Raw genomic sequence first — 22634 nt, 5'->3', positions numbered from 1 at the left:
TAATGCCGCTGCTGCACTGAGCATTCTCTTGACTTTAGGTCCAAGATTCCATCCTGGAGATCTGCTGATGAGGTCAAGGCTCACATTGTTGAGCTGAAACTTAAGAGCAGTGACTTGACTGGGCCACTAGGAGCCTTTTTCAAAAGATTCAAGAGGACTTTCAGAAGACCATGGACTCCTGGGACAGTACAGGATGGATTTTTGAGCAATGACCAAACCTATTGTAGGGTTTTTTTTTTTCACAGAGTACATGCAGCTGTAACTAGATCCTCTTCTCTAGAGTCTTTTTGATTGCGGACCAACCTGCAGATTACTAACATGCTCAGTCTGAAAAAGAAGTCTAAGCATAGGAAGGGGAGCTCTGGCTTCTTCCGAGGGGTGTCAGGATCCGTCGGCGATAAGGACGATACTCGGGTGGTCATGTTGTGCGACGACATCCCGTCGGAGGAGTCCTCCTGGGACTCCGGACGGGGCTCCCACAGCTCAGGGGCCCGCTCCGGCAGCGAAGAACGCAACCAAAGACGGAGGAGTCAGAGCTTTCAGGAAAAAGGACGAATGGCCCCGAGCTTGAGCCGCTCCTCCAGACCTACCAAGCAGTATTCTGTCAGAGACGTCCGCCATGTGGATCCGGCCACTACTGTTTACGGACAAATTGCTGGCCACTCCACGCTACGCATCAGAAAGCCGTATGAGTTTCAGTCTGCTTTGGTTTCCAGTAGATATGTATTTGAAAATTTAACTTTGGAGGTAAAAAAAAAAAATAACGGTGTAGACATATATCATTGTCATTTAAAGCTGCGGGGTTGTTACCTGGGGACGCATAACGGTAAGGGCGAGGTTATGCGATGCATTCAATCATCCTCCTCTGCACTCGAGAGTCTTGAACTTTTGTCTGCTGGTGCAGTCAAGCCGTGGCTGGTTGCTGACTTAGAAATGTGTCAGCTCTGATTCTGTTAGCTGCTCACTAAATTACATTCCATCTATAGATGCTCTGATATGTGCCAGGAAGAGTCAAACAGCCAGAGGACAAAAAAAAGGCAGGTGCTCGCGTAGGGTTCTAAGAAAGAGAACAGGTGGGCTGTTTTTACAGCATTTAGCCATGGGCACAAAGTCTTAAACAACCCTGATGCCAAAAGATTCGCAAATACATTCAATCGATGCGCAGTTGCCATGTTCCCTAGAATGCTATCTGAAGCAATAGTTAGATACAGTATGTAATGGATTTTGCATTTGTTACAAGGCTTAATTCTCTCAATGAAGTTGCATCACAATGGGGTGGTGTGTAATAAATCGAAATGTGGTATTTCTCCAGATTTGTCAGCGATAGAAAAATCTCTTCTTTTTTTTCTTTTTTTCTGTTCACCAGCCCCAGACTCATCGACATGGGCAAAGTGTACCGACAGACCAACCTGGAAAACCTGGAGCAGGCCTTTAACGTGGCCGAAAGAGACCTGGGAGTGACCCGCCTCCTGGACCCGGAAGGTACGACCGGCCGGCTTCCGTTTTAACCCAAAGAGGAGCGTCTGTTGTTGAATGCCGTCAAACATAGCGTTCCTCCTGACCTTTCAGATGTTGACGTCCCGCATCCCGACGAGAAGTCCATCATCACTTACGTCTCATCTCTGTATGACGTCATGCCTCGAGTCGATGTCCATGATGGCGCCAGAGCGAATGTAAGCAGAGCACTAACGTCAGCAAACACTTTGAAATATGCTCTCCATGGAACTATTGGCTGATTCATGGAGAAATGTATCATTTTTCCTTTTTCACATTTTGTCTTTCTTATAACTACAATCTTCATTCTATTATATTGGGACGTCATCAAAAAAGGTGTTTTGATTCATCTAACATGCATGATGCTGATGTGCCTCACAAATCTTTTGCATATAGGCCAGCTTCTGATGTGGTTTTATCTCACTGGAGCACCCTCTACCAGATGTTTGCTTCTGCTTTGCCTTTTTGCCATAAAAACAGACTTGTGGAGGGCAGGACCAGTAGTTGTCCTTTCAACTGATTTTCCCACCTGAGCTTTGAAATCCTGTGGTTTTTCTAGAGCTACCATGAGCCTCTTGGCTGCTTCTCCGATTAATCCTCTCCTTGTATGGCCTGTAAGTTTAGGTTGGTGGCCATTTCTTATTTTGGATTATTCTCTTTCCATTTACAGATAAAAGGTTGACCATTGTTTTCAATTTTCCTTTTGACCTGTCTGCTGTTTTTCTGGTGTTTTTGATAATGTTCGTTCACTTGTGTTCTCTAAGAAACTCTGAGGCATTCGCTGAACAACACCAATGATCAAACTTGTATTAGTCAATAACAATTTTTAAAAAGTCATGTAAATTACATACACGATATCATAGATTGAAGCTTGTGTTTGTAATAGGTAAAAATGAAAAAGCCAAAATGCCTTTAAAAGGTTTTGTACATTTTAGGGGTGAACAGATAAGTCAGCTGGCCCCGATTACCTTAATTTTTGGAAATTGATGAACAGCTATAGCCTACCTGAGAAATCGATCGTATCCACCGACCTCATGTACTTCCTCAAAAGGTCTGAAAATCAGCCACTCTCTCCTCTTGCTCTGCCATTACAGAGGGCTGACTGATGGTCACCTCTGCATGTAAGCTTTTAACAATAATCACTTTACTGTTGCTAACTTAGCAACTTTGTCGCAATATTCATCGACTTTTCCGACAAAAAAAAAAGTCTGTATCGACCTAAATCAGATTCTGTAGGTCAGGCTTTTTAAATATCGGTGATCGGTCAGAATACTTCAATCGGTGCACGCCCCTCTTACTAGTTCAAATAGAAATCCAGCTCTAAAATGCTTTTAGCTATAGGACGATTTTGACAGCGACAAAAAAAAAAACATCTCATCTGAGAAAGTTTTTAAAAAATCTGCTGCCTTGAGTCTCTTCCCATTGTCTCTCCCTTCGCCGGCCTCCTCCCCTCCACACAAGGCGTGGATTGTTGCCACCTAATTGAATTCAGGGTGGTGTGTTAGCGACCCAAAATGGACTCTCAGCAGCATTAAGAGCTCTCCTGTTCGCTGTTGTCAAACTCTCATGCCTCCTTTCTGCTGCGCTGGCCGCAGGACCTGGAGCTACGCTGGCAGGAATATTACGAGCTGGTGACCCTCCTGCTCCAGTGGATCCGCCACCATGTCACCATCTTCGAGGAGAGGAAATTCCCCGGCAGCTACGAGGAGATAGAGGTGAGCCCCAAACCCCCCCGACTGTTCCGGAAAGCTCCACGTTTAGGCAACTTTGAAGAACCTGTGCGTAATAATTGAGAATGGGGGTGAGAATAGTTTTGGCAGCCATCCAGTGTTGGATCAAAGAACGCACATAAATGACGTTCGGATGAAGACGGCTGTAGTTGAGGTATTGTGTTGTGGGTGGGGCAGAACGAGTGTTGAGTAAATACAGCTAAAATCTTTAATTTCATCCCCCACCCTGCCACTCCCTTGTCAGCACGGCTGAACAAAAGGATTATTTTTATGTCAGGAATTCATTTATTACCAGGTTTCATTAACAGCAATAGATTTTTAGTAGTGGAAGCGCTCTTTAAAAGCAGCCCGCACAGTTAAAAACCCTAGGGAGGGTTTTTTTTGGCCCCTCGTTAAAGGTTGTGAATTGACGTGATTCTGTTTATAGGTTTGATTGAATTTACACCAGTCATGGGAACACGTCCTTTCAGAAGAGGCCAGGAGCTGCATGTGATGCGTTTGATTTACTCGTCTGTTGAAGGGATTTTGGCGCTTTCATTGGAGGATGGTGGAACAATTTAGCAACACAACTAGCATGTAATCAAGAAAAGCTAACTCTGTAAAGCGGGGGTCTGGATTTAAACAGCGTCTGAAACACGGATTCTCTAATTGAAGTACAAAAGTTCAATTAGATAATCTAGATAAGGTCAAAGGTCAGGAAGCACTTCTTTTCATTTAACCTGTCTGGCCAACAGTTGTTTATGACTCCATCTCTGCAAAAAAGAAAATCTCTATTTGAATAAAACATAAAAGTCTCATTCTTTGAATATGATTTCCTTGGATAAAACCTTTCAAAGCTACTTTTTTAATAAATAATTGAGCTTACTGTACTGTTTGATAACTAGAATCAATTGAAATGAATGTCTGATTGAACTGAAAATATTTTTCGTAAAGTGCCTTCAGACGACATTTGATGTGAATTGGCGCTATATAAATCCAATTGAAAGTTAAAATTGAAAACATAAATGTCTTTAGGGGAAAAAGAACAAAAACGTGATAAATGGAGGAAAAAATATGGACGTTTCTAACTGTAAAATTGCCTTTTTCAGCTTCTTTGGCGCCAGTTCTTGAAGTTCAAGGAGGCGGAGCTGCCGGTGAAGGAGTCTGACAAGAGCCACTCCAAACACATCTACCAGACCTTTGAGGTAAGCCAGTTATTATTAGTTTCTTCCACTCTTGTCTGTTCTACACACAGCGTTTTATCTATGAATATGATAATATAGTGCCTACTTTTCCACAGAGTGCAGTTCACGCCGGTCAGGTTAAGGTGCCGCCCGGCTACCACCCCATCGACGTGGAGAAGGAGTGGGGGCGACTTCACTTGGCCATACTAGAGAGAGAACGACTGCTCAGGATTGAGTTTGAGAGGTTAGAGATTCACGTTGTACGTCTATAGGAGAGAGAAGAGAAATAACAAATCAGAGCAGTATGGAAGGCAGTAAAATTAGACTGAAGATACACCAGCTCTTCTAAAAGGTTTACCAAGGAGTGGCACCCTAAAACGAAAAGCTACAACGAAATATTTAGGTATTTTTACGTTTTCCGTTGCCAAGATACTTAAAAATGGTCTCAAAACAATAACATTATTGTTTATATTAATAACTTCTGGGACAATCTGTCGTCCAAATTTGTGGTTGACACACCTACAATATAGTCTGTAAGTTAATGTCTTAAAATAGCTCTGCACCAAAAGTTTTCTGATTTTATATGTTTGTATATTATACGGAGGGGGAGCAAGGACCTTCAAGTTTATAAAGCTGACCTCTACCCTCATTAGTCCCCCCACATCCCACTAGATTGGAAAACAAACAGTGAACCTAACTGGATAAGTAGAGTTCAGAAAAGGTCTTCGCTACGTTATTTGGTTTGGAAACAGCGATAAGATGTCTGGGAGAAAGACTGAAAGACTTAAATTAACTTTGATTTATAACTTTGCTGTTACTAAATTAGCTTGTTTGCTTCGACGATTATTGTCTCAAAAGAATGTTGTTGCCGCTTACTTCCCGGCATCAGGTATTTTAATGAAAGACCTGCTTTTCTCATGTTGTTGTCTGGCTGCTGCGACTAAAAAAGGAAACGGATTTAATTCAGTCTCATGATAGTTTATAATCAGGCATAGTTAGCTTTATTATAACTTCATGACTTCCGAACATCATAAAATGTTGGTTCACTGTTTTTTTTTATTTTTTATATTGTACTATTGTGATCTTATCCAGACTGGAGAGGCTGCAGAGGATTTTCAGTAAAGTCCAGATGGAGTCCGGGTTGTGTGACGAACATCTCAGTCATCTGGACGGCCTCCTGCAGAAGGTTTGTGTGTTTTACAACTTAGTGGGGGGAAAAGAAACAGTAGATAAAAAATAGTTCGACCACATGACAATCGGATCATGCCGAAGTCATTTTCCTGTTTGCCAAATACCTAAAGTAGTTGATTCATTGTTTAGAAACTGTAGAGCGTAGGAAAACAGAATGTGTTTGTTTATGCGAAGAAGAAAAAAACACTTGTGTTGAAGAGCTGATGATTCAAGTTTCTGATGCCTCTCCTCCCGTTCAGGACATCGCTCTGCTCAACGCAGGGAAACCAGCTCAGCACACGGCAGAGGTGGACAGGGAGCTGGACAAGGCGGAAAGCACCATCCGCCTGCTCTTTAACGATGTCCAGATGCTCAAGGATGGGCGCCACCCTCAGGCGGAACAGATGTACCGCAGGTGACTTACATCACTCCTCCCCTTTGAAGAGAAATTATTTCGAGTTAAGAATTTTGAGTTAATTAAGCTCGGTTCACTAACAGCTGATCCCTTTTCTTTAAACTTTCTTAGAGTTTACCGTATTCATGAGCGGCTGGTGAACCTGCGCAGCGACTACAACCTCCGCCTGAAGGCGTCCGCGGGTAAGGTCCAGCCCATGCAGACCCAGCTGCAGAGCAGCGCCAAGGTGCGGCCGGAGCTGGACGACGTGACGCTGCGCTACGTCCAAGATCTTCTGGCCTGGGTGGAAGAGAACCAGCGGCGCATCGATAAGTCGGAGTGGGGATCAGATCTGCCCTCTGTGGAGTCCCAGCTGGGCAGCCACAGAGGTCTGCATCAGTCCGTGGAGGACTTCAAGTCCAAGATCGAACGGGCCAAGTCCGACGAGGTACTGAATGCTTAAGGTGATCTTAATCGGTTTTTACACGTACCCTGTCTCTCATCAGATTTTTTTTTTTTTTTTTTTCATTTTCCTGAACTACAGAGCCAGTTATCACCGGTCAGCAAAGGGAACTACAGAGAATACCTGGGGAAACTGGACCTTCAGTACGGCAAACTGCTGGTGAATATCTTATTTTAAACAGATTCTTTTGTATTATTACATCCAGCTTTATTTCTAAACTTACTCAAACCCACCATTTTGTTTTTGTCCTAGAACTCCTCCAAGTCCCGCCTGAGGAACCTGGACTCTCTGCACGCCTTCGTCGTCGCAGCAACCAAAGAGCTAATGTGGCTGAACGACAAAGAAGAGGAAGAGGTCAACTACGACTGGAGCGACAGAAACACCAACATGACGGTGAAGAAAGAAAACTACTCCGTAAGTGGAAACCGAAAAAAAAAAACCCGCCACTGATCGTGAATCTAATTTGACGTAAAAGTAAATCCTTCTAATTGCGCGCTTTGCACGTTTACAAGGGCCTGATGCGAGAGCTGGAGCAAAGAGAGAAGAAGGTTAACGACCTCCAGGCTATGGGAGACAAACTGGTCAGAGACGGTCATCCCGGGAAGAAGACTGTGGAGGTGCTGACAACATGCTGGAAACTGTTTTCTACTGTTTACTCTTAGCTAGTCAGAGGCTTACAACAAGCAAGATAAAAATAGCTATGACCTCAGTTGCTTGCCTAAAGTACATTTTATCAAAAATACTCTTAGACTTCTGTGAAAAATGTAAAAAAGGGACAAAACTAACTAACTACAAGTAACTTTTCAGCAAGGTATAGTCACTTTTTAAAGTCAATTTCTCCTTAATGTTGATGAAAGTACTAGTTAGTTTTTTTCACTTATAACATGTTTTACATGAAGTGAAACCTGAACATTTTTATCAATACAAAGGAATAATTTACTCTTAAATTGTCACCTATGAGTTAGTTTTGCCTTATTCGAAGTGCACTAAGACATTTGCCCCAGAAACTAAACAAAAATGCTTGGTAAGATGTTGTGATTTTTCAGTGCAGGTTGAATAAAGCTAAAGAAAATGTTGTCCAAGCTAACAAACTGTCATCATACTGTCTTGCCAGGCCTTCACAGCTGCTCTGCAGACTCAGTGGAGCTGGATCCTGCAGCTGTGCTGCTGCGTCGAAGCTCACCTTAAAGAAAACACGGCTCATTACCAGGTGGGGAGGAAATGTAATTACTCACCACGGTCTTAAATCAGACTCTAGCTGTCTTCTCGTGAAGTTTGTGACCGGCGTGCCGTCTCCTGTCGTCGCAGTTCTTTGCCGATGTAAAGGAAGCGCAGGACAAGATGAAGAAGATGCAAGAGAGCATGAAGAAGAAATACAGCTGCGACCGCTCTACAACCGCCACGCGCCTGGAGGATCTGCTGCAGGATGCCGTGGTGGGAACACGCTAATGCTCAGGAGTCATGGATACTTCACATAATAATTGAAAGTGCGCGAAAAAGACACAGAGCCTCTTATTTTGTGTTTTTCTGCTCCAAACAGGAAGAAAAGGAACAGATGAATGAATTTAAGACTTTGCTCAACGGACTGAACAAGAGGTCCAGGTCTATCATCCAGCTGAAACCCCGAAATCCCACCACCCCTATTAAGGGCAAGACTCCTATTCAAGCTGTCTGCGACTTCAAGCAGCAGGAGGTGAGATTCTTCAGTCCAGATACGAGCCTCGGGTTCAGACGCGGCAGAACATTAATCCGCCTGATTTAATGTGGTCCAGATCACGGTCCATAAAGGAGAAGAGTGTGCTCTGCTCAACAACTCCCAGCCCTTCAAGTGGAAGGTGTTAAACCGCTCCGGAAACGAAGCAGTGGTTCCTTCCGTCTGCTTCCTTGTCCCTCCGGTCAATAAGGAGGCAGTGGACAGCGTGTCGAGGTAAAAAAAAAACAGAAACAGACAAGAGAAATTTTCTGAAGGATGCCTCTTTGCTGCTTACGTTTAACCGTCATTTTTATGTCTACCCCTGCTTTAGTCTGGATGCAAATCTTCAGCAGATGACCTCCATGTGGCAGATGCTTCACGTTAACTTGAAGAGTCTGTTGTCATGGCAGTACCTGACCAGAGATTACACACAGATACGCTCCTGGAACATCGCCATGGTCGGTTTTAACGTTTTTTTGATAGGTTTTTTTTTGTTTTGTTTTTGATCGAATCAACTCGAAAATGTTTAGAATGTTAAATGTTTTTTGTTTTTTTCATTTTTCAGTGTTTCATATCATGTTATATTTCGAAAAAGAGTGCAGATTCTAAATTAAACCTTTAAACGGGTTTTTGTTGGGCTACAAATCTGAAACTGTGGCTCAGATGCTAACATTAGTGCTGTTTTTTTTGCTCTAAGCACAACACTGAGAGCTCTATCAATTGAGGAATGAGCAAAGAAGCAGTAGAAAACTCCTTCATAGCACAGAAGATTGATTTTTTTTTTCTTTTTGAGTGTTTCTTCCACCCACTGATGGCATGCCGCCCAGCGTATTGAGCCATAGTTCATAATAAATGGAATATTGTATTTTCTTGTTTACTTCATTCATTTACAGTTTAAAATTAACATGTCACATGTCTACCTCTTTCAAAAGTCAGTTCACTATAACACAAGCAAATAAGCATTAATCAACCACCCAGATAGATACATCTTTACACACAAAACAGGAAAATTAGGCTATTAGGATTATCTTATCAGGAATCACATCTCTGTTTTTTTTATATCTGCAGTTAAAAACCATGAAACCAGAAGAGTACCGGCTGGTCATGAGAAACCTGGAGGCCCACTATCAAGACTTCATGCGGGACAGCCAGGACTCCCAGCTTTTCAGCCCCGACGACCGCATGCAAGTGGAGGACGACTACAACAAAGTCAGCCAGCATTTTGACAACCTGCTTCGCTCCATGGAGAAAGGTAAAACTAGCTTTGCTTTCAGAGAAATGAGACAATCTGTCGATTTTATGCAACACTTCTACATTGAAAAAAAAACCCAAACAAGATGTCAATTCGCCTTTCAGGAGAATTTCAGGTTGTTAGGCTGAAAGGTGAGTGGTGCAAGGCTGGACAAAGCTGCTGCAAACCAAGCTGATTTAAACGCTTTCCACTTTTGGATGGATGACCAGACAGAAGCGTTAGCATGTAGACTAGTGTCGCGTTTGACAGCATGTTGTTTTGGCTCCCAGGCTGCCACACCAAGTGCAGTTCATATGCCGTGAACACTATGTAGTGCTTGTTCTCACATAGGCGTACAATGCCTTCCAGAAGTACTCATACCTCTAAAGGTTTTCCCAGTTTTGTCACGTTGCTAGAAGAAAGTGTTCGTTAGGGTGGCGTCGCTAGCCAGCGTGTGCACGTCTTCATGCATGAGCTTGAAGTTTGACATGCACGAATTACGCCGACCGCTCTGCTGGATGAGGATGAGCGACTGCCGCCTTGTCGCAATTAAGTGCCATACAAAATCAATTGAAAGTTTCTAAATTAACGTTTAAAACAAAATGGCTTCCTTTAGACCTTCCTGAATATCAAAACCTGGGAATCTAAGACTCTTCAGATATGTTTGGCTTCACACAGTAAAACATTTTCTTTTTGAAAACTTGCACATTTTGATATGTCTATATGGGCGGTTGCCCAGGACGGCATCAGAAAGGGGTGGAGCTCCCAAGAACTAGAAAGTAAAATATATCTTCCTACTGATTAGCTTGAGAACAGGATGGAATTTATCTTCCTATCTGGACTTTAACTTTAAACAAACAGGCAGAACTACAACAGTATAATTTAGATCGTAAAAAAGCTTAATAGCCATGTATTTTTTGCCTTTCTTAACAATTATGTGATAATTTGTGTTCTTCAGTCAGTTAAAATCACAATAAAATGCATTGAGCCTTGTGCTAATTAGACATACATATAAAAACAGTAGAGGTATGAATATTTCACCTTTGTAAGGTGCTGTATGTACGGTTTTTGATACATGCGACATAGTGTGTGTGATATAGATAAGTGTGTTTTTGAAACTTAACACTCAAAAAACGCATGAATTATTGGCTTACATGTGAAAATTCAGCACAATAAAAAGATGGCTTGACAAAATAAACCAAATCAACATGCTTCGTAAAATAAATTTTTGTTTTGATTTTTTCTTTTTTTTTTTTTTTAGGCTAAATCTGTTCTCTGTTTACTTTCTGGTCTCACTGAATTCAAATGCGTCCGTGCAGGCCAACAGGACGAGACCCTGTGCAAGAACTACATCTCCGAGATCAAGGATCTGCGTCTGCGTATCGAGAACTGCGAGTCTCAGACTGTGAGTCGCATCCGCAGACCGCTGGACAAGGAGCCGCTGAAGGAATGCAGCCAGAAGTGGACAGAGCAGCAGGTAAACCCACAGAAAACCCACTGCACTCAAACGAAGTCGGAAGAAACACGTGTTAGAAATGTGCGGTTGGCAAAAAGCCAAGGGGAAATGATAAATAAATAGGAGAGAGAAGTTTTGCTGTTCTAGTTTCCACTGAAATCTGAGTTTAAATGGTGAACACATGAGAAAAAAGAATGAAAGAGGAAACAAATATTTTTCATTTCTTTTAATGAAATCCTGTGGAAGTTGCAGAGATTAAGGAGCCGCTGGCTGCGGTTCCACCACAGATGTTTTCATCTCTGCTCATGCACAATAATTAATAACCAAGCACCTGGCTGATTCCGAGCACCAAATCTCAGTACTGATTAATTTAATGTTTCTTAAAGAGTTAAGTTTGTTAAATCTTCTGACAAAGAATGAAATTTAGCTGTTGTGCTAATTCTTGCATATTTACACCGCTGTAAATCACGGTAGCGTTGATAATTGCGCACAGTCCTAATCATATAAATAAAAAAAAAAATGTTTTGTTCCTTTTTATTTTATTCTTTCATTTTGATAATAGGCATAGAGAAAATTTAAAAGCTGACCGACCTGAGTCTCTTGTATTCCTTTATATCTGTTTTAATATTGTTACCTCTGGTCTTTCCTTGGTTCCACAGAAAGTCCAGGGAGAACTTGAGGGACTTAAGAAGGACCTGGATAAGGTGTCTGTGAAAACCCAGCAGGTGTTGGCGTCCCCTCAGCAGCCGGCCTCAGCTCCTGTGCTGCGGTCCGAACTGGATGTTACTGTGCAGAAGATGGACCACGTCTACATGCTCTCCTCTGTTTATCTTGAGAAGTATGTTTGTTTTTTTTCTCTACCCACATTCAAGAAAGACTAAAGCATTTTGCCCCTCTGTTCTTCGCTGACTTATTTTGCACTTCTCGTCTCTTCAGGCTGAAGACTGTAGACATGGTGATCCGGAACACCCAGGGAGCGGAGGGAGTGCTGAAGCAGTACGAGGACTGTCTGCGAGAGGTTCAGGCTGTACCCAGTGATGTCACGGAGGTGGAGACTCAACGATCCAAGCTGAAGGTGAATAAATTATTCTGATTTTTATTAGCATTTTTAATGGCCAAGACAAAATTACAGGCTTGAGCTGTCTAAAAAGAAGAAGTGGATTTTATCATTTTATTAGTCTGGGTAGGTATGCAGAAAAAGTAAAATAGACTCTTCCTGTTTTATTACCTAAAAGCTAAAAAAGTTGAGCTTCAGGACAGTGAAGGGCTGTTTATGTTGACGTTTTTTAACTAACAATTCTGAAACTAAGATTTTGTCCAAATAATTGATCATTTGATTTTTTTTAAATCGCCGACAGATTGTTGCAGATTCATATCACAGTTCACAGCTTTTTGGCCTCTAGACGCTCTGAAATACACCTTTGTCACTTTTTATAGCAGATGCTTCAGTATCACGTTCAATAATGATTCTCAGAACACGCTTTTAGTGAAAACTAAAACATTTGTGCTCAAACTTGCCTAGTTTTAGAAAAACTACCCAACAAATCGAGGAATTTGAGTCCAGAAAAGCATCAAATTTTGAAATGGAGATTTGTTGGAACCCTAACTTTAACACTTCCTAAAAAAGATTCTGATTAATATTTTACAACACATAGCACTGCAGCAGAAACTTCTAACTTGTGAATTTTGCTACTTGAACTGAATGGATTGTTTTGCTGCGATTGACAGGAAATGCGGGGCGAGGCCGAGAGTGAGCAGCCGGTGTTCGACTCGATGGAGGAGGAGCTGAAGAAAGCCTCCGCCGTCAGCGACAAGATGTCCCGCGTTCACACCGAGCGGGACATTGAGCTGGACCACTACCGCCAGCTGACCACTGGCCTCCAGGACCGCTGGAAAGCCGTGTTCACCCAGATTGACCTTCGCCAGAGAGAGCTGGAGCAACTCGGCCGACAGCTCGGTTACTACCGCGAGAGCTACGACTGGCTCATGCGCTGGATCGCCGACGCCAAGCAAAGGCAGGAGAAGATCCAGGCCATGCCCATCACCGACACCAAAACTCTTAAAGACCAGCTGGCACAGGAGAAGGTATGACGGAAAAAAATGTTATGCCGTCAACATTCTCTAAGAGATAATTCAGCTGATCTCTTTACTTTAAACTTTTCGTCTTTTTTTTTTTAACAGAAACTGCTGAGTGAAATTGAGCAGAATCAAGGCAAAGTTGATGAGTGTCACAAGTATGCTAAAGCATACATTGATACAATCAAGGTGAGCCTCGAAGAAATGATAGCGGCACGCATCTTGCATTAACATACATGAAAGTGCTCTGAGTATAACTAATGTCTTCATGCAAACAGGACTACGAACTGCAGTTGGTTGCCTACAGAGCGCAGGTGGAGCCTCTTACTTCTCCGCTGAAGAAAGCGAAACTGGATTCTGCTTCTGACAGCATCATTCAGGAGGTGCGCTTTTCAAACTACCGCTGTTCCTGGAGTACAAGACAAAAAAGAAAGTACAGAAAGAGACAGGCTATATGCACCGTAAACCATGGCGTTTGACATTTTTAGCTTTTCTTACCATCTTAGTTGTTAGCACTGTTAGGACAGTGACCACCGCTAGCATTGCCAACTGTGACCACACTTTTACTGTTACTTTAAAAAGACAAAATGATTACGTAGCCGAGACTTGAAATTGTCTTTAACATTTTATTGCTAGCTTTATTTTAAGCCAAAGCTATTTGTGGTGTATGAAACAAAAAAGAAGGGACAGAAAGAGGCCAGTAGAATGTGCACCAACAGGTCCATGTAAAACCAGACATTTCACAATTTTAACTTTTCTTACCATCTGAGTTGTTAGCACTGTTAGCACAATTAGCACCGTTACCATTGCTAACAGTAATCACGTTCTTACTATTACGGTACTTCAAAAAGACAAAGTTAATGCTCGGTTAGCATTTTAACGTCGTCATTTTAATATTAGTTCTATTACTAACCAAATCTATTTGTGATGCTTAAGGCAGAAAAAAGGACTCCGAAACCAATTAAATATGCACCAATAGGTCATCGTAAAACACAACAATTGGCATTTTTAAATGGTACTATCTTAATTGTTAGCACTGTTAGCACTGTTAGCATTGCTAACTGTAACCAAAGTCTGAATATTGCTTTAACAAAACAAAATTATTGCGTGGTTAACATTTTAACCTGTCTTTACCAGTTTCATTCAAGCCCAGTCAGCACAGGTAAATGATATCATGAGTAGTTCTGGCAAATTTAGATTCTTGCCTTACCTAAGACTTCCAAAAGGGTTCCTACGTTTCCAGATCCAGAATGTTCCACAACCAGCAGAGATTAAAAGTTCAAACAGATAACACAGAGCACCTTCACTATATTCTCTTCTGCCTTTTTGTTATCTGCCAAACGTCTGGCTTTCCTTTTATACAGCTTTTTTTTTTTATATCTTCCCAATTCATTTTTATACCTCACCGATACTGAAAGTGGCTAACTGTTAGCCATCTTCACCTAGTAACAGTGTGGCGTGACACATCACTTAGTATGGTGCATTCATTGACTGGAAAAAATATTGTTGTTTTTTTTTAGATCATTGTGTCAAGTTGCTGTACCTCAGCAAAACACTAATCATTGTCTAGAAGTTCATTCATCTCCTTGTGTTGTTTGTTTCTCCCACATCAGTATGTGACTCTGAAGACTAAGTACAGCGAGCTGATGACTCTCACTAATCAGTACATCAAGTTCATCATCGACATGCAGCAACGCTTGGAGGACGAGGAGGTACGTGGCAACTGGCTGAGGGTCCCAAACAAACTAATCTCTTAACACTAACTAAACCAACCAACTGACGGAGCAAATATTCACTGAAACAGCAAACAAACAGCACAAACACAGTTCCCACTGATCACCAAAATGCATGCACACACACACACACACACATGCACAGGCACTACTCCACTCACTCACTATTTACATTTAATGTATGGGAGACAAATTCCTTTGCACTGGTCAAGCATGAAACAATGGCGTCCTGTAGCTGATCGGTTTGCAAGAAAGGCAACTGTTTTTTTAAAATATCACTTTCTTAAATATAAAAAAAAGAAACTCAATTCAACTTATTGCAGGGAAATGCAAGGCATGTGTTTTGAGTGTGTGTAAATGCTGTGTCAAATAACCAAATGTTGACCGGTTTTGAGCCACCTCTCATTTCTTTACACTATTCACTATTTAGAGTCAGAGTTCCCAAAACAACCTTGCAGCTTACTTTGGCTTGCCTGTCAAATTTAAGTAGCTTTTGCTTTTTCTTCTTTTTTTTTTTTTAAAGATTAATAGATTATTTTTATATAATCTAACAAAAATATAATAATATAATATAATAATTATAAAAGTCTTTCAAAAAGCCTGAAGAAATCGTGCTTTAGGCAACTTTCTAAGACATCCGTTGACTTGGAAGCACAATATAAAGAAAAACAGGGGTGACTCACTGTCACATTACCGTAGTTTATTTAAAGTTCAAAATCACATTAAGTGATACAGTGCCATTCATACACACATACGTACATATTCACTTCCATTCATTTTACATATTTTCCAATTACAGATTTCAAATAAGGGGTTCTTTCTTTCACTTCTTTCAGTTTTTTCCTTGTTTTCTTTTTCATTCCACAAGTCACTTTAAGTCTTTTACGTTATACTCTAGTTCCCACCTCTCTTATTCCTACATTAACACAATTTTAAAGACACACATTCTTTCCTAACCCAATGTTTTGTTTATGTCCTTGCCTCCTATAACTGCTTGCCAGTGCTTTGCCATGTTTGAGCATTTAAGAGGTAAACCTTTCACTGTCTCAGGTACCTATCTAATTTGTATTCCTCATTCCTTCTCGTCATTTGTGTTTCTTTTAAAATGCATTTTGGCTTTCGAGTGCATTATTTTTGCATTTTTATTAGAGATGCACTGATTAGAATTTTGTGGCTGATCCCCTGCCTTTGTTTAATACGGTTTTATTATTTTCAAGCACAGACAAATTGATCACAGATTTGACATTGTAAACTTTCCTTAGCTTATACTAGGCAATAGGGGAAGTAGTATGGCTAGAGTAACTAAAACAGCAGGATCATTGTATTATTTTTAGAGACTGTAAATCCTTTGCTTCTAAGATGTCTAAAAGGCAGCCAACATATCAAAAACGTGACAAGTGTCCTGAAAGCTTAAAAAGGTGAAACTGAGTAACTTTGGAGTGCACAGATCCGTCTTTCTGTTACAATCCTTGTTCGCTCCATCTCTCTCCAGTGGCGTGAATGAACTGCAGACCTTTTTCAAAGGCCTATAAAAAATTTATATTTTCCCTTTTACTCATCTGTGCCTTCTCTGCTATTCAAACAACTCACTGGTTCTAAAAAGGACTAAGTCTTTTTATCTTAGAAAGCCTTATCCTACTATGATTCCTTCATTGATGGAATTTTTTAAAAATTTTTTTCCTCCAGCCAATTTCTCAGTGCATCTCTTCGTTTTATTGAAGTCTTCAGTAGAAATCCAGCTTGCAGTTCAAACTGCCACCTTGTCGTTAACATCCATTCCTACAGGCTATGCTTTAAATGTTCAGCTTTTTACCGTCAATGTCTCTGAAGCCTTTTCCGGCGTCCTCACAAACACAGTTTAACTAACCTGAATATTTCGTCTTTGACTTTGCTGTACCCTTTAATTCTATTAAGTTACAAATAGTGATTTAAAGAACCCCCAGTGTGTGTGACGTGATCGCAGTAGTCTGACAGAACAGTGTCTTTAACTTAAATATGGAAAGGATAGGTACATTTAAACAAACGCTCTAGACTCTTTACGCAGAAAGGTAAATATAATATGGAAAACTATCCATTGGGATCATTTATATATCATTATATATCATTAGTGAAAATATTTGAGATGTAAACACTATAAAATATACGTATGTTTAAAACCATCAACCCAACAATTTCCCAAAGCTACATCTACATTTGCATGCCACGATTTTCTTGCTGTGTTGTGAAGTGATATTTTGTTCCCTTACATTATTTCAATCATCCACATCTTTCTGTTTTCCCTGAATTGTCTTGTCATGATTAATTTTTTGATTGCATCGTGATTTTTAACATCACCTTTATGAATGTGCACCTAATTTGCATCAAGTGATTGAACTTTGCTTTAAGCTAATTTTAACCTTAACACTGCCACGGTAATGCTTCACATTAGCCTGCTCTTAAACAAGTGTGTTTTGGCTCTGATGGAGAACGTAAAGACAATTGTAACCCACACTGTTTTGAGCCGGTCAATGTAAAGTATTACCTTTAACCTGTCATGCTTGATTATAATCCTTTCTTTACCATTTGCTTCCACTAATGCAGAAAGCTGCACAGAAACTCAAAGCGGAAGAACAAAAAAAGATGGCGGAGATGCAGGCTGAGTTAGACAAACAGAAGCAGTTAGCTGAAGCTCAAGCGAAGGCCGTGGCTAAAGCTGAAAAAGAGGCCCGAGAGCTGAAGCTGAAAATGCAGGAGGAAGTAAACAGGAGAGAGATCGCTGCTGTAGATGCAGAAAACCAAAAGCAAAACATCCAGCTGGAGCTGTGTGAGCTTAAAAACCTCTCAGAGCAACAGATCCAAGACAAAAGCCAGCAGGTGGATGAAGCTCTACAAAGCAGAGTCAAGATTGAAGAGGAGATCCGCCTCGTAAGACTCCAGCTTGAGACCACCGTGAAACAAAAGGCTACCGCAGAATCTGAGCTCAAGCAACTTCGCAACAGAGCCGATGAAGCAGAGAAACAAAGAAAGGCAGCACAGGAAGAGGCAGAGAAGCTCCGTAAACAAGTCAGCGAAGAGACACAGAAAAAGCGCCTGGCCGAGGAGGAACTTAAACGCAAATCTGAGGCAGAGAAGGAGGCGGCGAAACAGAAACAAAAAGCTCTCGAAGACCTTGAAAACCTCAGAAGGCAGGCCGAGGAAGCTGAGAGGCAAGTCAAGCAAGCCGAGGTTGAAAAAGAAAGACAAATCAAAGTGGCTCATGAAGCAGCCCAGAAAAGCGCTGCCGCTGAACTCCAGAGCAAACACACTTCGTTTGCAGAAAAGACCTTCAAGTTGGAGGAATCACTCAAGCAAGAGCATGGCACTGTCCTTCAGCTGCAACAAGAAGCAACTCGTCTCAAGAAGCAACAGGAAGGTGCAGAAAATGCCAGAGAAGAAGCAGAGAAGGAGCTGGAGAAATGGAGACAGAAAGCCAACGAAGCCCTTCGTCTGAGACTGCAAGCCGAAGAAGAAGCGCACAAGAAGATGCTAGCCCAGGAAGAAGCTGAGAAACAAAAAGAGGATGCGGAGCGCGAGGCCAAGAAGCGAGCCAAAGCTGAGGAGTCGGCTCTGAAGCAGAAGGACATGGCGGAGAAAGAACTGGAGAGGCAGAGGAAGGTAGCCGAGAGCACGGCTCAGCAGAAGCTCACTGCGGAACAGGAGCTCATTCGACTCAGGGCAGATTTTGACAATGCAGAACAGCAGAGATCCTTGCTTGAGGACGAACTCTACCGTCTGAAGAATGAAGTCCTTGCTGCCCAGCAACAAAGGAAACAACTGGAAGATGAACTGGCCAAAGTTAGGAGTGAGATGGATTTACTTATCCAGTTGAGGTCTAAAGCAGAAAAGGAGTCCATGTCCAACACAGAGAAGAGTAAACAGCTTCTTGAAGCAGAAGCCTCCAAGATGAGGGACCTGGCTGAGGAAGCAAGTCGACTCAGAGCCATTGCTGAGGAAGCCAAGCATCAGCGGCAGATTGCAGAGGAAGAGGCGGCTCGACAGAGAGCGGAGGCTGAGAGGATTCTCAAAGAGAAGCTCTCTGCGATCAGTGACGCTACTTGCCTAAAAACAGAGGCTGAGATTGCCCTGAAAGAGAAGGAGGCTGAAAACGAGAGACTGAGGAGACAAGCTGAGGATGAGGCTTACCAGAGGAAAGCCCTTGAGGACCAGGCAAACCAACACAAGCAAGACATTGAGGAAAAGATAGTTCAGCTCAAAAAGTCGTCTGAGGATGAAATGGACAGACAAAGGGCATTGGTGGATGACACCCTCAAACAGAAGCGGATCGTTGAAGAGGAAATCCGAATCCTAAAGCTTAACTTTGAAAGGGCTTCGTCTGGAAAACTTGATCTGGAGCTGGAACTTAATAAGCTAAAGAACATTGCAGAGGAAACTCAACAAAGCAAGCTCAGAGCAGAAGAGGAGGCTGAGAAGCTAAGGAAGCTTGCCCTTGAGGAAGAAAGGAGGAGAAGAGAAGCAGAAGAAAAGGTCAAGAAAATTGCGGCAGCAGAGGAAGAGGCAGCCAGACAACGCAAGGTGGCCCAAGACGAGCTCGAGCGTCTGAAAAAGAAAGCAGAAGAAGCCAGAAAGCAGAAAGATGAAGCTGACAAAGAAGCTGAAAAACAGATTGTTGTCGCCCAACAAGCCGCCCTCAAATGCAACGCAGCAGAAGAGCAAGTGCAAAGTGTCCTCGCTCAACAGAAAGAGGACGGCTTAATGCAGAAGAAACTCAAGGAGGAGTACGAGAAAGCCAAGAAGCTCGCTAAGGAGGCAGAAGCCGCCAAGGAGAAGGCAGAGAGGGAGGCGGCTCTCCTTCGCCAACAAGCAGAGGACGCAGAAAGACAAAAGGCCGCTGCTGAGAAGGAAGCTGCCATCCAAGCCCAAGCTCAAGAAGATGCTGAGAGGTTGAGGAAGGAGGCTGAATTCGAAGCTGCCAAGCGAGCACAGGCAGAAGCCGCAGCCCTCAAGCAGAAACAACAAGCCGATGCTGAGATGGCGAAGCACAAAAACCTGGCCGAGCAAACGCTAAAGCAAAAGTTCCAAGTGGAGCAAGAGCTCACTATAGTCAAACTTCAGCTTGACGAAACAGATAAACAGAAATCTGTCTTGGATGAAGAGCTCCAGCGCCTGAAGGATGAAGTCGATGATGCCGTCAAACAGAAGGCCCAGGTAGAGGACGAACTATTCAAAGTTAAGGTTCAGATGGAGGAACTACTCAAGTTGAAGATAAAAATTGAGGAGGAAAATCAGCGGCTTATCAAAAAAGACAAGGACAACACGCAAAAATTCCTTGCTGAGGAGGCCGAGAACATGAAGAAGCTTGCGGAAGATGCCGCTAGGCTCAGTGTCGAGGCCCAAGAGGCTGCTCGCTTGAGACAGATTGCAGAAGACGATCTCAACCAGCAGCGAGCAATTGCAGACAAAATGCTCAAGGAGAAAATGCAAGCCATACAAGAGGCATCCAGACTCAAAGCTGAGGCTGAGATGCTCCAGAAGCAGAAAGATCTGGCTCAGGAGCAGGCGCAAAAGCTTATGGAGGACAAACAGCTAATGCAGCAGCGTCTAGAGGAGGAAACCGAGGAGTACCAGCGATCTCTTGAAGCAGAAAGGCGAAAGCAACTGGGAATCCTAGCAGAAGCCGAAAAACTCAAACTTCAGGTCTCTCAGCTCAGTGATGCCCAGGCCAAAGCTGAAGAAGAGGCTAAAAAGTTCAAGAAACAGGCAGACACGATTGCAGCCCGCCTTCACGAGACAGAAATTGCCACAAAACAAAAAATGACGGCTGTCGAAAAACTGGAGTATGAGAGACAAAATACCAGCAAAGAGGCTGATGATTTACGCAAAGCGATCGCAGACCTAGAGAATGAGAAGGCTAGGCTGAAAAGGGAGGCTGAGGACCTTCAAAATAAGTCAAAAGAGGTATTGTGTCAAAAATGACATAGCAGAGCAGCTTATGTCATTGTCAATACTGTCTAGATACTAACCCATTTCTTCCTTAAAATTTACTTTGTTCTTTCTTTCATTATACTAATCACAAATCGATATTTTTAATTATGTCATGATTTTCGTTTTCTTACAGTGCACTGTGCTCATGCGGATCATATCCCGAATGCCTTCTGATGTCGTGGAATCATTTTCCATTTTAAACCATGCCTCGCTCTCTTTTAACTTCACATTTAGGTTAAATCCGTAAGACCTCCAAAAGTATGGTAGATCAGTTTAAAAATAAACAAAAAAAAACAACAACTAATGGGTAATTTCATAAGCATGTTTAATAGTAGAGAGATCCACCAAAATCATGACTTAGACCAATCTAAAAGAATAATTTGACAAAAATTCAATTAATCTTTATTTAAAATCTTTATTTAGGTATATTATTATGACACATTGCGGTGTAATTAATATATAAACGAAAAAATCTTTGGCTTTGTTGCTAATTTATTAAAGTCTGATAGATTTTCACTGTCCCACATCATGTCCCTCTAACATAGTATTTAATGTAATTATTTTCTCCAGCTCTACGATAACACTAAGGACTTTCTTATTTTCACAAATCATACACAAATGTATGTTTAGTCATACATGTTTTGCAAATGAAGTTTTATAGCCGTCCGTTATTTAACCGACTGTCAGGTTGGAGAAATTGAAGATAATTTTTCTATATTAAACAGGCAGCGACATTTTCATTACATTGATGTTATAACCTGGAGTTGGCCATTTCAATATATTGAGCTGAGTCATGCAAAATGAAATAAATATATATAGTAATGATAAATAATGACCAGCTACAAAATAAACATCTCCAAGAAATAAAAACAAAGTCATTATCAAACCTTTTTTTTTAATGGGGAGCTATTTAATATAAATGTATTTATTTATTTACATATTTCATGGGGTTTTTTTTTAACTGTTTTTAATTTCTGACTCCTTTAGTTCATTTTCTTATATTCAAACGAGGGGGCGGCGTTGTGCGCAAAACTCCAAAAACCACAGAGAAAACTATACTGCCTCATTTCAATATGAGATCCTGAAATAAAACAGCTTGAAATAATAAAAAAAACGAGTTAAGAAAATAAACGTCCCTGAAGTATGTAAGGTGGCTTTTACAAAATAAATGTCACAAAGTAAAACACCATTATAAAATTAATGGTAAATATTTATTTATAATAAATATAAATTTAATAAATTTTTAATAAACTTTTGTAATGAAATGCATACAAAAGTCCTTAAATAAATGGCGATTGGCAAGATATGCCCCCCATTAAAAAATATTTTTCTAATGTATTTTTTTTGTCTTTATTTCATAGGGACATTAGTGTTTATTTATTTATTTATTTATTTATTTATTTGTTTATTGATTGATTCGTTGAAACAGCACCCTATATTCCAAAAGGTCAATTTTATTATTCTTAAACAAGCTTGAGTACAACCAATTGCCTTTAGGAAGGTATAATACTGAATTATCCACATAATTCATACTGAATTTTCATGTGGATAATATGTATGAATTAAACTCAACAGTTTACAAAATGCATTTTCTTTCTTATTTTTCATGTTATATGTATTGTTACTTGCTGACTTAAAGTAGTTACTATATTCTTAGGTTTTCAGAGTCAAGGTTGGATTTTATTTTTCAAATTTATAAAAATAAAAGAATAAACTACACTGTACCAACTATACAAAGAACACATTGTATATTTTTGTGAAATTATGAAATGGGGATAGGCAATAAGGATGTAAAATCAATCATAATATTTTTTTAGCATTTATCGTAATAACAATAAGCCAACAATAAAGCATTAACCTCTTTCCAGTCTTTTTTAGGCAACTGTAGGTCAATGCATTCATTGACATGTTTCATGATAACAATAAACAATCCAATAAATTTTGAAAGGATTTAATTTTGGGGAAATGGGCGGACCTAAACCAAGAGCAAAGCACCTCGTTCCATGGCTCATGCATGTGAAATCCTCACAACCTCATCCTCACTTTGAAAGTCCCTCAAACTTTTCTTCT

General features: G+C 41.1%; 1 protein-coding gene across 10 annotated transcripts in view; it reads left to right on the top strand.

Annotated features, from left to right (window-relative positions):
• LOC102217084 (plectin-like) overlaps positions 1-22634 on the top strand; it is a 131567-nt gene that overhangs the window by 100418 nt on the left and 8515 nt on the right. For all 10 annotated transcript variants that reach the window (XM_023330239.1, XM_023330241.1, XM_023330235.1 and 7 more), the window contains exons 7-31: positions 1367-1482; positions 1570-1673; positions 3090-3209; positions 4313-4408; positions 4504-4631; positions 5480-5573; positions 5818-5972; positions 6084-6399; positions 6496-6573; positions 6667-6828; positions 6927-7031; positions 7529-7624; positions 7723-7848; positions 7955-8107; positions 8187-8341; positions 8439-8565; positions 9176-9359; positions 10658-10815; positions 11454-11632; positions 11731-11869; positions 12523-12879; positions 12976-13059; positions 13149-13253; positions 14484-14582; positions 17184-20537. In XM_023330239.1, coding sequence (XP_023186007.1) covers positions 1367-1482; positions 1570-1673; positions 3090-3209; positions 4313-4408; positions 4504-4631; positions 5480-5573; positions 5818-5972; positions 6084-6399; positions 6496-6573; positions 6667-6828; positions 6927-7031; positions 7529-7624; positions 7723-7848; positions 7955-8107; positions 8187-8341; positions 8439-8565; positions 9176-9359; positions 10658-10815; positions 11454-11632; positions 11731-11869; positions 12523-12879; positions 12976-13059; positions 13149-13253; positions 14484-14582; positions 17184-20537 — 6790 coding nt within the window. The remainder of the gene's footprint in view (positions 1-1366; positions 1483-1569; positions 1674-3089; positions 3210-4312; positions 4409-4503; positions 4632-5479; positions 5574-5817; positions 5973-6083; positions 6400-6495; positions 6574-6666; positions 6829-6926; positions 7032-7528; positions 7625-7722; positions 7849-7954; positions 8108-8186; positions 8342-8438; positions 8566-9175; positions 9360-10657; positions 10816-11453; positions 11633-11730; positions 11870-12522; positions 12880-12975; positions 13060-13148; positions 13254-14483; positions 14583-17183; positions 20538-22634) is intronic.

This window comes from Xiphophorus maculatus, chromosome 3, assembly GCF_002775205.1.
Source record: "Xiphophorus maculatus strain JP 163 A chromosome 3, X_maculatus-5.0-male, whole genome shotgun sequence".
Lineage (NCBI taxonomy): Eukaryota > Metazoa > Chordata > Actinopteri > Cyprinodontiformes > Poeciliidae > Xiphophorus > Xiphophorus maculatus.
Note: the sequence above shows the minus strand (reverse complement) of the source record. Positions and strands in the feature narration are given on the sequence as shown.